Source organism: Ambystoma mexicanum, chromosome 1q, assembly GCF_040938575.1.
Source record: "Ambystoma mexicanum isolate Mex_15411 chromosome 1q, UKY_AmexF1_1, whole genome shotgun sequence".
In the NCBI taxonomy this organism is placed as follows: Eukaryota; Metazoa; Chordata; class Amphibia; order Caudata; family Ambystomatidae; genus Ambystoma; species Ambystoma mexicanum.
In genome coordinates this window covers 227,367,812-227,385,919 of record NC_090922.1, presented here as the reverse complement: position 1 = coordinate 227,385,919, position 18,108 = coordinate 227,367,812, and the positions used below count along the sequence as shown (strand labels likewise).

The 18,108-nt window shown below is 42.5% G+C and overlaps 1 protein-coding gene across 1 annotated transcript in view; it reads right to left on the bottom strand.

Moving 5' to 3' along the window:
- The window catches only part of LOC138554586 (vomeronasal type-2 receptor 1-like), a 230,367-nt gene that overhangs the window by 117,802 nt on the left and 94,457 nt on the right, over window positions 1–18,108 (bottom strand). Inside the window, exon 4 of the mRNA XM_069642596.1 lies at window positions 14,852–15,679. Coding sequence (XP_069498697.1) covers window positions 14,852–15,679 — 828 coding nt within the window. The remainder of the gene's footprint in view (window positions 1–14,851; window positions 15,680–18,108) is intronic.

Sequence of the window (18,108 nt, the reverse complement as noted above, 5' to 3'; positions counted from 1 at the left end):
TTCCACCTGTGAAGGGGATGAGGATAAGCTCTTGATGGAATCGTTTTTGGATTCTAAGCTCAAGCCCTTCAGATGGACTTGGAGTAATTGCAGGCCTTTAAGTCTGGGGTGATGCACACTTTGGCGATTTTGGATGACTCTATTAGATTCCTTACACAAAAGGTGGCAGAAATTGGTACAGCAGGGGTTGGGACTGTGACATTGGCAGTCAATTTCTGGTGGGGGGTGAGTGTTGTGCACCCTGGTTCAGTTATAGGGGGGCCAGCCGACGAAAGCAGCAATGGATAAGGAGACAATAGTAGCATTTAGCCCAGTTACCCTTAACCACAACACTATGGGGTCTGGGAGATTGGGTCCATGTGCTGGTCAGACAAAGGACAGGGGCTGATGTGTAAATAGAAGTGCAGGATAAAACTACCCCAAACTTATCATCTTCAGCAGTACCCTTTGTGGGGGCCATTATGGGCACCCCAGGGATCCCGGAGGGGGGTTTGAATGTACGATCTCATTAATGAATACAGCTACCCATTGGATTAATTCAAATTTTATTGAGCCGAGCATTGATCCAAACCTCATCTTAATGGCATGAAGGGTGGGATGGGTTGGCCAAAAACCCAAGTGTGTGGAAGGGAATTGTATTGTGATTTCTTTCTCAGACCCAACAATGGTCAGTTATCTGATAAATTCTAACTTGTCTAGAGGCCTAAAACCAAATGGCTATAGTCTCCATAGTAAGATGGTCGTCCTGGACTTTTTCTACTCTTGTCCAGAGAGGGGGGCAGATGTGGGACACTGCCCGGGAGTATTTCCTGGGAGTGGGGCAACACTGAGGGAGGCATATGTAGGGGGGCCTCAGCACCATCTTTTTGGCAGAAGAACTTCTACAGGGTGGAGGTCCAATCCCAATCGTGAAAGAGTAAACCCCCAGAGGGGAGGGGTGTATACTACTAGTAGGGTACAGTGAGCCAACTGGTGCAGGGTCCTAACCTCCTGCAAGGATTTGGACTGACTCGCTGTTAAGTGGTCTAGCCACACTGATCAGGAGGTTTGTGTGGGGCAGGGGGCCCCCGGGTTGGGAGATCTTGGGGAATTAACAGCACTGAATTCAGCACCCCTGGTGGCAAGTTTTCTATCTTGGAATATAGCTGGGGTAAGGGGGAAATTTGATAGGGAGAACACTGTGGAGACCTCAGCCCTGGAGACACCATGGTTTGATGGTTATACATGATATAGGATACCAGCAGGAAAGAAGGCAAGAGGTAGATGCTATGGGGTGCTGGCTATTCTGATTACGGTCTCGTTGGCCTTCAGGGTTTGGGTAGTGGAGTCCAAGATGAATTACCTACAGGTTCTTTGCCTCACACCCCCCAAGGGGGATACAATACTTATCCTGAGCTTTTATAATAGTCCCCACAAGGCAGAGGCTGACAAGCTAGCCTAGGTTAAGGCTTTGTTGGATGAGTTACTCCTTAATGAGAGGAATGGTAAAGTGCAATGAATTTGGGGAGGAGATTTTAACCTTAAAATGGGTCCAGGTGTCCCTCATAAATATCCCCTTGCCGAAGATGAAAGCTGAATGGGAGTGTGCTAAAGGTCTCTGAATGTGGTTTTGGTTCTGAGAATGGGGAATACGCACAGTGAATGGACGTATAGCCACGGATATACCGGGTAATTGCATATTTCACAATCCTCAGGGTTCCTCGACGATTGATTACTTCTGTATTTCCCTAGAATTGCGGGACAGTATTGTGGGATTTGAGGTGCTGCTGGAGGTCCACGAAGATACCCCAGCATACCTGGTAAACCTGTTTTCAGCTATGTCTAGGATAATCAAATGTGCAAGAATACGGGAAACAAATTTACATTTACACATTTTGTCGGATAACCTATCCCATATTTATGATATTATGTACAGTACTGCATCGGCTGGTCATGTAGTAGAACAGTCTATGAAGCTACAGGGGGCCTTGGCCAAGGGATTTACGATCTCCCAAAAATGGAAGGATAAGCCCAGTAATAGAGGGTGGTTTGATGATGCTTGCACTGCTGCCAAGAGAGCTCTTTTAAGGGCTTTGAAAGCTCTGATTTGCACAAGAAAGGAATTGCCCAGGCCAGGGCACATTATTGTGGAGAGCTAAAGAGGCGGAAAAGGGAGGTAAATGGGGAGCTGTGGGAGGGCTTCCTGGATGCCTCAAGGAGGAATGACCAGAAGGCGTTTTGGGAGTTTGTGAAAGGGGGTGCATTTGATTCCAAAGGGGAGAAGCCTAGTGGCATGTCTGTGGAAGATGTGGCATGGGTGGGGTACTTCGGTGACTTGTTTGGTGGTGGGTTACAAGTAGAAAGTTAAGGGAGAAGTGACCATCCTTTACAGTTGGGGTTAGAGGAGGTGTCTTGGGCCATTATGCAACAGGCCCACAATTGAGCACCAAGCCCAATGCCATCCCTTCAGATCTCTTTCAGGATCATCTGGAACTTTTGGCTCCTTTGCTGACTAGGGTATTTAATGCTTGTATGGACACACGCTTATACCCACCCTCATTGAAAGCAGCTATCATTTTCCCCATTTTCAAGAAGGGGGATCCATCAAGCCCTATGTCCTACAGACCGATCTCACTATTGGACACCTCATTTAAAATCTTTGGAAGGGGTCTGCTTGGGCATATTGAGTCCTGGCTGATGGAGAAGTTGATTCTTGCTCACATTTCAGTTTGGATTTCGCCCTGGCGTGGGTACCATGGAACAGAGCCTCAATCTTTACTTACTTGTCTCTAACTCAGTGTTCTGTAGGGGAGAGGGAGTGTGCCTTGCCTTCATGGTTCTGAGCATGGCCTTCGACAAGGTGGATAGATCAAGATTGGGGACCTTCCTCGGCTCAATTGGCTCCACAGAGAATAGCTTGGTGGTATTGCAGGCACTCCATAGTGAGAATGAGGTGTGTGTGCGCAGTGGTGCGGGGGGACACTGGACTGCATGTTTCTCGGTTAGATTTGGTGTCCGCCAAGGGTGTGTCCTAGCTCTGAACCTTTTTACCCTGTATATAATTGACCTTTGAAAGTCTTTGGTGGACACGAGGGTGGATTTTCCGTATCTGGGGTGGGGGGGCAGGGCATTTCCGGTTCTGGGACATGCAGATGACACTGTGCTTATTGCCAGAACCCCTAGAGCCCTCCAGGTGCTGATATCTACTTATGCGGCCTTCATGGAAGATCTAGAGCTTAAAATCAACACCAAGAAATCTGCAGTAATGGGATGCACATGGCGAAGGAGGTCGGCGAAGATGCATCCAATGCACTGTTATAAAGAAATTATTCCCAAAGTGAAGGAATTCGATTATCTGGGGGTCAGAATTTCAGAGATAATTAAGGGCACAGCACATATTAAGCAACAATCTGCAAAGTTTAGTCAACATGTGGGAGGGATGTCTTGATTTCTGTCCCGCTGTAAAGAGCAACGCTTGAGTACTGTCCTAAAAATCTTTATGCACCCATAGCGAAAATCAAAAGCTGGCACCCATGAATATATGCACAGTAATGCTTAGCTTCGAAGTGATTAAGGGGCCACCCCCCTGAAAGGCCTGGCCTTTTACTCACTTTGAAGCTAAGCTGGGTCAGTCCTGGTTTCTGCATGGATTAGCAACCCGGGTCACCCGGGTCACCAGGGATTTTGTACCCTCGATGTCACAACTGCTGTAAAAATATCTATTTATTGTATTATGTATAAAAGATTGCAGGCTTTGAGAACTCCCAATGTTTTTAGTTAATGCCCTGTGCGATTAAATTATTTGCAGAGGATCACACTCTTTGGTTAAGCAGCATGCTACAAGCCCCTTATTTTATGGGCAGTCTATTGGTGACTGTTGTCATACATCGCACAACCCCAACAAACCACATTTAAGCAGCACGTAAAAGGGAAAAAAATGACCAGCTGCAAAAATAACATATGCCCAGGTACTTTTGCCCCCATGGCGAAAGTCAAAAGCTGACACCCATGAATGTATGCACAGTAAGTGAACATATATCTTAAAGTGAAATATACAAATGTAGTTCAATAGACCTACTCCTTAGACGAAAGTGTGCAAGACAAAATAGCAATGGACTTTAAAAAAAGTAATGAACACCACAAAAATAACCTGCAAGAGCAAATGTTCCAATACATTTGCTGACAAAGTGTAAAAGGTGCTCACCTTTTAAACCCAGCAATCTGTTGTGAAATATTCCCATGAAAACTAAATTCCAATACGAAACAAGTGCGTGTGGTCCCGTGAGTAAGCGTCTGCACTGGGAACATGGCAACCTGAGTAAAATCCTAGTAGCCAAATACTTGAGCAAGCTTGCCAACCTCAAAAAAAAAACAAGGGGTTGGGTCTGCCCTCTGAAAAAGAGTTATGCTGTCCTCCCGCATGTGCCCCTTACTGGTGCCATGAAAAACAGCCACTATCAGGGGAAAATAACTGCACCCGTGCCCAGGCTTGCAAACTCTCTTGCCACATTGTGGGCAAATACTTGAAAAGTACACATGCCATACTGTCACTCAAATAAATAACTCCTTATAGAACTATGTTAGGCAAAAGTGTACAATTGTGGCATTATTCCCCCCATCTTGACTCCAAGACTACAACTACCAGAATGCAATTCAGCAAAAGGCAAACAATTGGCTCTGAGTGCAAAACTTTCAAGGTATGACAGTAGCACAGATTTAAAAAAATGATGTAGATGCTGTGTGTATTAGATATTTAAAACTAAGAAAACACTTGGCATTCATGACTGTGGACTGTCTCCCATCCATGCAGTAACCGGTACCGACCCCTTTTAGTGTCAAAGCAAGGAAGCATCAAGCCCCCTTATGCCATGTTTCCCTAAATGGTCTTGTTAGGTGGGCTCATTTATTAGGCTACATGGCCTTAGGGCGCTGACCCCTTCCTCGCTTTGAACCTAAGCAGGGTTTGTCTCAGTTACTGCCCGGATGGAAAACCCACTGTTGCTGTACAAATGTCTATTTTTTTAATTATTATAGAATGGGAGACCACAACTACCAGAATGCATTTCAGCAAAAAGCAAAACAGGGTCACCGAGTGCAAAACTTTCAAGGAAGCACAGTAGCACGGTTTAAAATAATATAGTAATTCAGATGCCCATTCGGTCACTCATCCATGCAGTAACAGGGACTGACCCTGCTTAGTTTCAAATCAAGGAAAGGACTGGCCAGTTTCACTAAGTGGTCTTGTAACTTTGGCTCAACTATCAGGTACCGTGGCCTGAGGAGGCTGGACCCCTTGTCACTTTGAAGTTAAGCAGCTTCTGTCCTGGTTACTGCATGGATGGGAGGCCTGCATGGCAATCATGTCATGGCCAGTGATTTTTCACCCCAACCTCAATATAGCTGTACAAATATCTTTCTAAAAAACCTTTAACCACGGGTACTGAACTACACATTCCCTCAGCTATCTGTAGTCTTTTATAGCTGCAAAATGGGCAAAAAAATACTACTTTCCAGGCCCTCACCAAGTGTCCCCCTCTTCTGTGCCAGCTCCCCCCACCTCCCAGATGGCCTCCTGCCCTCTCCCATTCCCCCCACAATGTACACTGTTTCTGTGGCGCAGTTTGCTTTGAGATGCAGGTTATAGCCGAGGCTACAGAAAGCTTTGTGTTGCAAACGCAGTCCCTAGACCCCCTCCAACTCCCAAATTTCACTTAGTGCCTTCTAGCCACCCCCCATCCCCACCTCTAACCTTCTGGCATTTGCATGTTTTTTGGCCTGCAAATAGCTTTTTTCCTGCGTTTCATTTTCCCATATCCTCGGCTCTAGTCGCGAATATCTCTCGCATCTAGAGAAAAACAAGATGGCGGTTGTTTCATTTCTAAAAAAATCAGGTTTTGGGTAAATCCGTGAGATATCTTAATTTTTGGGAAAGGGCACCCCCTTCTCCATCAAATATTTAAAAAACTACTGCATGGAATGATCTCAAACCACACATGTATCACAAGTCAACGCTCCGTGCCCAAGTTGTTTCAGACCTGGTCCAAATCCGTCCAGCGGTTTGGGCTGTGCATTATGGCAAAAATATACCCTCTTTGTCTATGGGAAAATGAATTGGAAGTAGGCTGCACTTTTAGAGAAAAAAATTCTTTTGGACGTCTAATAACTTTTTGATTTTTTAATGAATCTTTATGAAACTTTGCCGTCTGGGGGGCCTACAGGTTTGTACTAACTTTTGTAATTTCCTCCAAAACAATTACTCGAATCACAAAAGTTATTAACAATAGAATTCTGAGTGGTTCCTATTGGAGTCCGACTCACCTTAACTATAGGGGGCAGCTATCTCCACCCTATAATTAATACATATATATGTATATTTAAATAAATATATATATATATGTATATATATATATTCAATTAAATAAAGTTGTTAAAGGGATGTTATGGTTACAAGTAAAACCGAAAAACCTCAGAAATTCGCGAGTTATGGTAAACTAAGCAACCATAACTCGCGCCACCACCGTGCACTGCTAAGACTAACACCCAGGACATCAAAGATGACCTCACAAATGTAATTGATGATAATTGTAACAATGATCACTTCAGGAATGCTTTGCTAACTTAGGTATTATCTAAATTGGTCAATTGGTTACAAAGGTACTAATTAGCACGAGCTGGCCCTGAGGAAGGATATCAAATCCGAAATGCATAGGCCAATCACAGCTCATTAAGTGCATCTGCCTCAACAGTGACTTCAACTTGTTGAACTTTAATGTGAAAATAAAAAAGCATACTTTGAACAAAAACCACCTTGAACGGAGACAATGTTTTTAACAAGTTATTCAAAAACCACATAATCGTGGTATTTGGGAGTGCAGCCCACACTGCTGGCTTCACGGCCAAGGTCCTTTTTTCGCTTACACTTTGTGTGGCATTTCCCGGAGGCACCACACCAGTGGGTCTGCAACCCATAGAACTACATCAAACCTTTGATACAATCAATTCTAACAGAAATAACTACAGTTTGTGCACGTTCACCTCGACTATATCACCTTAAAACTCTGCCATTTCCCACCTTCTAGCATCATTTTTAACTCTTCTATTCACTTTTTGCAACTTTCTCCACTGTTTTTGCATCTGTTGACGTCCGCAAACGTCTGATATCATCACAGACCTTCCGGACAGTGCCACGTGACCATGCGCTGGCACGCAGCATGATAACGTGTCTGCGAAGGCGTCCGCACTTCGGAATTGGGTAAACGCATGGAAGAATGTTTGGAACTGCATTTTTCGAATGATCTAGGAACTTTCAAGCTCAAAATATTCCCTTGCACAGCTCTTACACCTATACTTACTCATTATCCATTAACAATCTAGTGCAAAGCACATACTTGGAAGAATATTAGTAAAACTGCAATTTCTCTTAAAAATGGCATCAGATATTGCCGTCCCTCCTCGCCAAGAGCCACCACCACCACCACCAGTTGGAGGACCTACACGACAGAAAAAGCGGAGTACTTCCAAAGACAATGAAGAGGATCAAGAAGATGAGGTAGAGGATGTGCCTACCTCTAGCACCCAGAGAGAATCATGGGTGTGGCAGTCCTTTACCACTGTTGGCAGTGTAACAAAGGCTTAAAATACCAAAGTGAAATGCACAAAGCTGTAACCCGGGTGCTAAAAAATGTTCTTCCTACAGCAGAACACCTGCGGCATCCCGCTGTAGGCAGGAACGGCTTTCCAAGATTGCCACCATGGAAAGAGAAGGCGGTGCTCCATACAAAGCCCCTCTTCCCTTTCTATGCCAGCCTGCAGAACCCTATGACCATATTACCACAAGCACATTTTTTTTCCCTTTCAAACCTATTCTACTTTCAAAATACTTTGCCTCATAGCCGGTCTCAGGTGGACATGGCCACTTTAACACAATTTTTCATCCGCAACAGGGGATAACAGCCCAGCAGCCCAAGTTATCGGCCCAAGCAAAGTGTGTCTGTGTGTGCCTGATGTCTGCAGGCTTTAGCGTGTTATAAATAAATAAATAAATAAATAAATAAATAAATAAATAAATAAATAAGACTCCGGACCATTATATTCCATTGCAGCCCCTGCAATGGGGATAAAGGCCATTAGCAACCCTGGTTCCCAAAGCGGGAAGCCGGGGTGCTAAAAAATAGATTTCTCTTCCTACAGTAGGAAGGAAGGACAATCCTTTTCCAAGATGGCCACCATGGAAAGAGAAGGCGGGTCTCCGTACAGAGCCCTTCTTCCCTTTCCATGACAGCCTGCAGAACCCTATGACCATAATACCATGAGCACATTTGTTTTCCCTTTCAAACCTATCCTACTTTCGAATAACTTTACCACACAGCCGGTCCCAGGTGGACATGGGCACTTTAACACCATTTTACGTCTTTCGCGGTCATGGCCAGTAGCCAGATTTTCTGCATCATGACCTTATGCCATGACCCAGACAATCTGGCTACTGCCCACGGACACAGGCTATACCTCAGTCACCAAAGGTATATGACTATTTTTTGTACCTACTTTATGACACTTGTCAAAAAATAAAACACAGGCACATTTGCAAAACCACGCTTTAATGTCCTTGCCAATGCTCCTCACGAGTTTGCTTGAAATCCCCCCATGTTTTATTTTTTCAAAAGTGTCAAAATGTATGTACATACAATAGCCATATAACTTAGCCCCCACTTGACAAAATCCATTCAGTCTTTACACAAACATTGAAGGTAGGGTCTATAATCTTTCTCAAAACTTTTGTCCACATTCGTCAAATAGCAAGAAAGTTATAAGCCATTTAAAAATGTTGAGACCCCCCCTCTCATTTTGCGCCCCTTGAGAAAATCCCACCAAACTTTAGAAAACCATTTATATCTAGATGCAAAATCGTTTTGCCAAATGTTGTGCAGATTCGTCACATGACACTACATTTATATGCCTTTACAGTATTTTGCGACCCCCCGCTAATGTTGCCACCTCTTGACAGAATCCCACACAACTCTGCAAAACCATTCAGGATTAGGTCTAGAACAAAATTGCAAAATTGCATGAAGTTTCATTGCGTGACGCTAAAGTAATAAGCCATCCAAAAACAGCTTTTCCCCAATCCTGTAATGCAGAAATAGGTACAGATGTCCTAGGACATCTGAAGTGTCCGCGGACACCACATGACTGCCCCAGGCCATCTGGAGTGTTCGTGGATTGTCGGGGGTGAAACAACCCGAATTTTGGCTTCTTATGGCCATATCCCATCCCATCCTCATCCCCCTCACCCACCAGAGATTGTTTGTTAAGTATGACAAGTGCAATATTGCTTTATTTTTTTTAAAGTTTTCTCCGCGCTGTCCGCGGACACCAACAAAGTCTGCGAATCTAACATGTCTGGCGTTTCACAGAAACTGACTAATTTCACCTTTTCTCACCACCCAATCAGAGGCTGCGTCCCGGTGTCCGTGGACCAGTCCACAAATTTATTTGGGCCGGTCCGCGGACCGAACAGGTAAGTGAGTCTGCAGACTGGACATAGATATCACATTTTTTTTTTGCCTTACGTTTTGGTTGTTTAAAAAAAAACTACTGGACAGATTTACACCAAATTAACAAAAGCACGCTTTCAGGACCAAGCCGCCGCTCCTGCCGTGAAAATTCGTCCAACGGTTTGGTCTGTAGGCATGAGCAAGGTTTTTTCCCATTATGTCTATGGGAAAAAAAGAAATTTTGGGACCCCCCCCCTATAATCTTGCCCCCCCCTTGACCAAACCTCACCAAACTTTGTGGGCCATATACTTCTTTTGCAAAGTTTGGTGAGGATTCGTCCAGGGGGAGTGAAGTTATAAGCCACCCAAAAAGTGCTCTTCCTATGGGTTAGCAACTTAACCATAACTACATGGCCGCTACCGCAGGCCATCTAATGTGTGGATATATATATATATTTATATATATATATTCATTGAAAAACATTGTTAAAGGGGCGTTATGGTAACAAGTAAAATCGATAAACCCAAGAAATTCGACAGCTATGGTAAGCTATGCAACCATAACTCACACCACTGCCATTCAATACTATTACTGACACCCAGGACATCAAATATGACATCACAAATTACCGCATCAATGACATCACTGATGACATCACATATCTGGGTTGATTGTTTTTGTTCAGTGACAGTATTCATTTTAAGCTGAGGACTTCATGTGATTATACTACATTGATACCATGAGACACTTACTAATAAGGTAATGTGCATGTAGAGCTTTACCTTGTGCTATATTCTGAAGTTCTTTTCCCTAGGGTTTGCCCTGAGATCATAATGCACATACATAGAACAAGAAGCAGGTCTCATGCAGATAATACATTTCTCAAGATTGTGATATGCTTCGACTTATCATTTTACTACATAAACATACCATCTTAAGAATACTTTAGTTCTATGATACATACTGCATTCATTGTTTCTCTTTATGTATTATTTGATTGCTGTATTCACAAAAAAACTTCAGTACAAAGTTTCTTTTTCAATAAGCACCTTTTATGTGACGGAGTAGTTTGGTATGTTGTAAATTACGCTGTAAGCGGTACCTCTTATAAAGATGTTCCATTTGCATCGCTCCACAGCAGTAATATCATATGTGATGTATTTATCTATTTATTTATGGAGCACCAAAGCCCACACGCATCAAGGCGCTTACAAGAACACAGAAGGCCAAGAAAAATGACAGGACAGAACATAAATCATTGCAGAAAGCAATTACCAAGAATGGAGGCTAGGGCACAGAGGAGCAGCCTGGGGAAAAGATTATTCAAATAGGAAAGTTTTAAAACGTTTCCTGAACGCAAGATAACCTGGTTCCAGGTGCAGGTATATAGGAAGCCTGATCCAAGCTTGTGCTGCCAGGACAGGAAAGGATTGCTGCAAGCCTCTAGTTCTTTTGCATCTTGGTATGGTTATGCATCCACAATTACTCGAGCTGAGTGATCTTAGGGGGGCGTACAGAATAGATTTTTCATCCATTTAAAAAGAAAATACTGGATGGTGTGAGGCAGGCATGGTATCAAGAGAGACACAGACTTAAAGCTAAGTTTTAGGGGGTCATTGTTTCAGCATTTCAGAGTGACCTTTTCACAAATCACATTTAGGCAATAAGCCCCGAGCTGGGGGAGAAATACTGCCTCAGGTAATATCACGGGGCCCATAGTTACAGGCCCGAGTAAAGCGAGGGCCTTAATGCGGGCCCCAGGGCGTTACCTGCAGTGGTAATGCCCCCCAGCCTGTGGCTTACTGCTATTAGTAACCCGGCCTGTTGGACCGGGGTACTAATTGAATCTCTGGGAAATTGTTCACAACTGTAAGAAATAAAAGAAAAAAGATTGCCGCCATGGAACGGGGAGAAGGGACTACATGTAGTACCTTCTCCCTTTCCATGACGGCCATTCAGAAGTGAATAACATTTAAAAAAATGCCACCATGGGTGGGGGTGGGGCGAAGAGGGCACAGGGGAGCACTTACCTGAGCACCTGGGGTGGAAGGTGGTGGCCTCCAGCACTGAGGAGGCTCGGAGCGGCAGGATTACCATATCGTAATGCCCCCACTCTGAACCTTCTCATTGGCTGGTTGGACTAGGCTACGCCCCTGCTGGGTACTAATATTAGTTATTCTTCAGCATCGAGCCGCTTAAGAAATTCCTCATGCAGTCTTTATTTCTTCACTTTCTTGTGCATCATTTGCACCATGACCGGCAGCAGACATCCCAAGAAAGCTAGAAGGAGACAAAGAAGTCATATGGAGGGGAAAAGAAGAAAAGATAGATACAACAATGCAAAGAAGAAAGAGTGAGCCTATGAGTGATTGGGAGACTTTGCCTGAGAAACAATCGGACTTGGATGACTTTCTAGGGATATTAAAAAGCAAAAGGACTAGGATGGAGTAACAGGAGGTAAGAGAATAATTAGGACAAAGGAGATAGATGGACAAGGAGGACGTAGGAGGAATAGGAAAAAGGAGGAGGACTAGGATAAAGGAGAAGGACTAGGACAGCAGAGATGTACTATGATGAAGATGGAAAAGGTCTTAGAAAAAGGATATGCCGATCTAGGAGGACTATGACGAGGTGGGACTATGGTGAAGGAGGAGGACTAAGACAAAAGATTTTAATGAAGGACTATGATGAAGTAGAAGGACTATGAAGAAAGACTATGATGAAAGATTATGTTGAGGGAGAAGAGCTAGGATGAAGGAATATAATGAAGAGAAGGACTACCATGATATACAATGATGAAGAAAAAGAACTATGATAAAGGACTATGATGAATGAGGGAAAATGGCTATGATGAAGAAGGAATATGAAGAATGATAACAATGAAGAACTATGATAAAGGGATAACACAAAGGCTTATGATGAAAGAGGAGGACTAGGATGAAGAACTATAATGAAAGCCTACGATAAATGAGAAGGACATTGACGAAGGGGTCGGTCCAGGACAAAAGAGAAGGACTCTGATGAATGACTATAAGTAATTATTATGACAAAACACTACAATGAAGAAGAATGATGACCATATTATTGAAGGACTGTGATGGAAAAGGCTATGTTGAAGTACTATGATGAAGTAGAAGGAATACGATGAAGGTCTGTGATGAAGGAGAAACACTAGGATGAAAAACGATGCTGTTTGTCTTGTCTTGTGCTACCATGCCTACAGGCTTTTTCGTATTTAGCGCATCATACGCATCATAAAAAAATAAATCTGAAGGACTAGAATCAAGGACTAGGAAAAAGCACTATGGTGAAGGGCTATGACAAAGTACTATGATGAAGGAGAAGGACCAGGACAAAGATAGGCCATGATGAAGGACTATAATGGCCATGATGAAGGAGAAGGGCTATGATAAACGAGAATCAATATGACAAAGGAAAATGGCAAAGGACTGTGATGAGGAACTCTGATGAAGGGGAAGAACTATAGTGAAGGACTATGATAAACAAAAGGACTAGGATAAAGCACTATAATGGAGCAGGACTACTGTGAAGAGCCTTGATGAAGGAGAAGTGCTAAGGAGAAGGATTTTGATTAAGGACTCTGACAAAGGAGAAGGACCAGAACTATGATGAGTGGCTATGATCAAGGAGAAGGATTATGGTGAAGGTGACAGATCTGCACAAAACAGAAGAATTACAATAGATGACTACTGCAAAGGAGAAGGACTGTGACTAAGGTCTATGATGAAGGGATATGATGTGACGAAGGCCAATTAGAAGAAGAAGGACTATGGCAGAAGCCTAATACAAAGGATGATGATGATGTAGAATGTCTAAGACAAGGGACTATGGAAAAGTATAAGGACTATAATGAAAGATAATAATGAAGATGAATGACTAAGACAAATGACTGTGATGAAGGAGATGCAGTATGTTGAAGGACTCTGGCGATTGACAAAGAAGAATTACAAGATCAAAGGACTATGATGAAGGAGAAGCTCAGTTACGATGGACTAATATCAAGGATAGGGACTTTGATGAAGGAGAATGGCTATTAAGAAGGACTATGGTAAAGTACTAGAAAGAAGGCCTATGATGCTGAATGCCAAGTTGAAGGACTATAATGATGTGGAAGGACCAAGACTATCATGAAACACTGATATAAAGGGGAGGGACTATGATGAAAGAGAAGGGCCAGGACAGCGGATAAATACTAGTATGCAAGACCATGATGAAGGAATATGATAAAGGAGAATTACTATAACAAAGAAAAGGGACTATGGTGAAGAAGATGGACCAGGGCAATGGACACGGACAATGATAAAGGACTTTAATGAAGGACTATGGTAAATCAGAAGGGTTCTCATAAAAGAGTATACAAATGTGGGAGGACTAGCATGAAGGACTATGATAGAGAAGGAATAGGATGAAGGTCTACAACAAAAGAGAAGGTCTGGGGTGAAGAACTATGTTGAAGGACAAGGACAAAGAAGAAAGACCATGACGAAGAACTATTATGAAGAAGAAACACAATGACGAAGGAGAAAGGTTGCAACAAAGCACTATGATGAAGACTATGACAAAAGGCTATCCTGAGGGAGAAGGTCTATAACAAAGCACTGTGATGAATGACTATGATGAAGGAATATGACGAATCAGAAGGATCAGTACTATTGAGAAGTACTGTTATATAAGGAACTATTACAAAGGACTATGACGAAGGGGAGGAACTTTGATGATGGACTTTGATGAAGGGGAATGACTATGATGAAGGATACGAACAGAGGGGATAGATTATGTCGAAGGAAACGAATGAAAGAGCACTATAATGAAGAAGAAGTACTACTTAGGACGAAAAACGAGAAGAAAGAAAGGTGAACTGAAGGACCAAACAAATACCAAACTGTAATGCAGCCAATAAATGCCAATTGCCATACAAGCTCCATATTCTGCATCCTAAAACCCTTTCTCTTCTTTCTCTATGCTGTAGCAATGTTTTGAGCTCAAGCTGGCACATGAACATCACCATATGTGTCAAAACCAATAATGACCTGCTGCTCATTTTTCATATAGTTTTTACCAGATCTACATTTTGCAAATTTTCACTTCCACCCTCTTTTTCATTTTCGGAAGGGGAGGCTATCAATACCTTTGACAATCAAGAAAATAACCTTGAAGGGGATCTGCTTTGCAAAACAGAATGCCTTGTTTTACTCACTTCTCCACTCTCCTTTGCCTCTTTGAAAATATGGTTTCTGATCCAAGTAGTCAGAAAGTATTTATGTAACACATTCTCATCCTGTATAGCTTTCTTTTGAAAATGCATGAACAATACATGAATATTCATTAATTAGTCATTACTAATGCTCATACTTACTTTCCATGACTGTAAGCTACATATCTTGCTGCTCCCTTGAACCCCCTTGCTAATTCTGCAAGGCTGCAGCTCATTCAGGGCATGGGCAATGGCATAGACTGCATTATATATATTAAACGTTTCCCATAGCTGGTCTGCACCAAACAAACTGTCCTTGAGCATTTTCAATTCTTCATTGCCTGTGCAACCATTAGCTTGGCTCGGGAAATCAAGTACTGTTTTGTTTCTGCCAGGGCCCTCACACTGACAACCAAACATTTCTTCCCAGAAGTCCTTGATGAAGATATCCCCGGCAGCATTGTAAGGGTTCAGTCTATACAGATAGTCTCGAAAGCCTGGGATCGTTCCTAATTTCGGGGAAAAGCCAATGGTGCCTTTTAGGGTGTTCCGATGGTATGGTTTATTGAGGATGCTGTTGATGATCCATCCGTCGCTGGCTAGCCAGACTTTACCTTGAACTCCACCTTTGGCCATGGCATCCATCACAGGGGCAAGGAGATAAACTGTAGCAAAGACCATGATGACGGTGGCTGTGGACGCCCTGATGGTCTCCACCAGGTGCTGGGTGCTGTCCCTTGAAGTCACCATCGGGAGCATTAGGAAGAAGGCTACGCAGTAGCCGGCCTGCTGCAGCTCGTTGTAGAATACCTGGCTCCCTTGTAGACCGTAATCAGTCTCTTCTGCCAGAATCCCAACCCATGTCCATCCAAAATGAATCACCATCTTTGCTAGCCCGTAAGCCTGGTGGTCATCACTCGGTGTGGTCCTCAGGAAGGAGGGGAACTGAGTCTTGTCACTCAGAACAGCAACTGAGGCAGCAAAGCTGATCTGAAAGGGGATAAAAAAGAACAGGTGCATTGGATTTTGCTGCAAAGTTACCTGTTTTTTTTATTTTTTTTTATTATTGTTGTGTTTGATGGAACATCTTTACAACATATAATTTAAACAATACAATAAATCAAAACACTTCAAACTTTGCAAAACATCTTTTTCAAATGATACAATACTAAAACAACACATATGCGCTATAAAAATCAATAAAAGAATCAGACAGACATGTCCAATATAAAAGAAAATTCAATTTTCACAATTCAAGTTTAGGCTTCCAAATAAATTGTTATCACGCATTTCATATTAAAAGTTATGATAGTGATTAAGAGGAACATTATATTCCCTTTTCAAACTAGAGGCTATAACTAGATATCTTTACAACCATATTTTAATTTCTTCTTTTTCAGTCAACATTTACCGTACCTGTATAACGACGCAATCTTTTTCTTTCTAGTAGGAATTCCTTTGATAAGAAAGTCTTTCTTCTATTTAGGCTACAACATATGGGTTCCCAAAACTACAAATTAAGGGTAACCTGATTATCAGTTAGTTTGCTCTATCCACATACTTGCTCTGACACTCGGCATCTGGCTCAAGGACACTTCAAGGTTGAGAAATGTATTTGTTGCATTTTGTACCACTGAGGGAATTAAATTAATCAGGATCACGCAAGGTGTAAAGTAGTGTGCATTTACACAGCTGTTGGGTATTCAATCACATTCCTAGAAAACAGTGGCTTGTCCCTAGTTCTACAGAACAACATATTGTGAAACATAGGGAAGCTTATCTATATTTGCGGAACCTGGATGGTCCTTTATTCCTACATAGATTAGCAATCTACATTAAATTGCCTTAAGAGTAAAGAAAAATAGAACTGTGCCACGACAGACTGACTTCCTCCACTACAGTTAGTGCTCTTTGAGGTATCCTGTGATGATGACGCACTTCAGACATTGCCACTTTTGTAACTGAACGTTGTTTGATAGAAGAGATTGATGCCTTTGAGGAAAGTTTGTGTGAGGATATTTGTGATGAATTCAGTGTCTTCAAAGCCTTTATTATGACAAGAAGGTTTAAGGATTATTTTACTCAGTTTCCTTAATAAACGTTATTTGATTTAAAGTACGTGTACACAAGAAACAGAAATGATAAGCAAACAATCTGAATAATGCTAATGAAAGTCCAAGTCTTCCTTTATAAAGTTGGCAATATCATCATCGCAGCGAGGCCACCATTAGTGGCAGTACCACTTACATAAGATTGCATAACATTACATCATAGCACAGTAATGCATGTTTTAAAATACTTTTTAGGGCCGCATTCCGAGTTTGGCAGAACGGTAAAAAGTGGTGGCAATTCCGCAACCTCATTTTTTGGGATTTACCTCCACCAAAAAAATCTGCAAAATTACTGCAGCAGAATTACTGTTTGCGGTAATTCCCCCAAAGACCTCATGGAGTTATATAGACTACGAAAATGGGGACTAACATGCCCTAGCACCACTTGTAATTCCATGGTAAACCCATGGGACCTAGTGGTGGAAACGATTACCGATTTTGGTGGTAATTTGGAGGAATTATCACTAAATTATCACAAAACCCAGCATGAGACATTTGGTTTTTAAAATATGCACTATAAGCCTCATTACAAGTTTGCAGGTATTCCGGCAGTGAATCTGCCTGAATACCGCCAATCGGAATGACTGTTACCACCACTTTGGTGGACTTACCGCCGGATTACAAGTGGTGGTAGGCGGTGTTAACCCACATTTATTGCAGTCCATAGGACTCCATGGGGATTTTGGCAGAATTACCACTGACAGTAATTCTGCTGGCGGTAATTGTGCTGATTTTTCTTATTTTCGGTTGTAAAGTAGCGGATTTACCTCCAGATTTTTGCTGGAGGTCAATCCTCCACTTCACTGCCTAACTTGTAGTATGGCTGTGCGGTAATGCGGCAGCAACTGAGTTACCACTCCATTACCACCAATTTGTACTGCACTGCCTTACTTATAATGACCCTTTGTGCAGTTTTGATCGAATTCGGCCATTTACAAATACAGATACATGTATACATGTGTATGTGGGGGTAGGGGAGCAGGTGGTGAGGAGGTCAGGGGTTGCGAACATAGGGGGAGGGCATGAGGACACCCCATTTTTTTTTTTTAAATCGTCAACTTCATGATGGCCAAAATTGCATGAACAAAGTGCAGGCTTTAAAAAAAGAAAGCTATGAAAATCTGTAGAACCTATAGCACACTAGCGTAAAGCATCATTTAGTACATACTTTCCTCTATTGATCTCCTTTGGACCCATACGAGTACAAGCAAAGTGATCAGCTAGAAAAAGGAATAAAACATTTGGAATAAATAAATAACTAAATACGAGTATGGAGCACATAATTAACATTCTGACTTCACCAGTGGC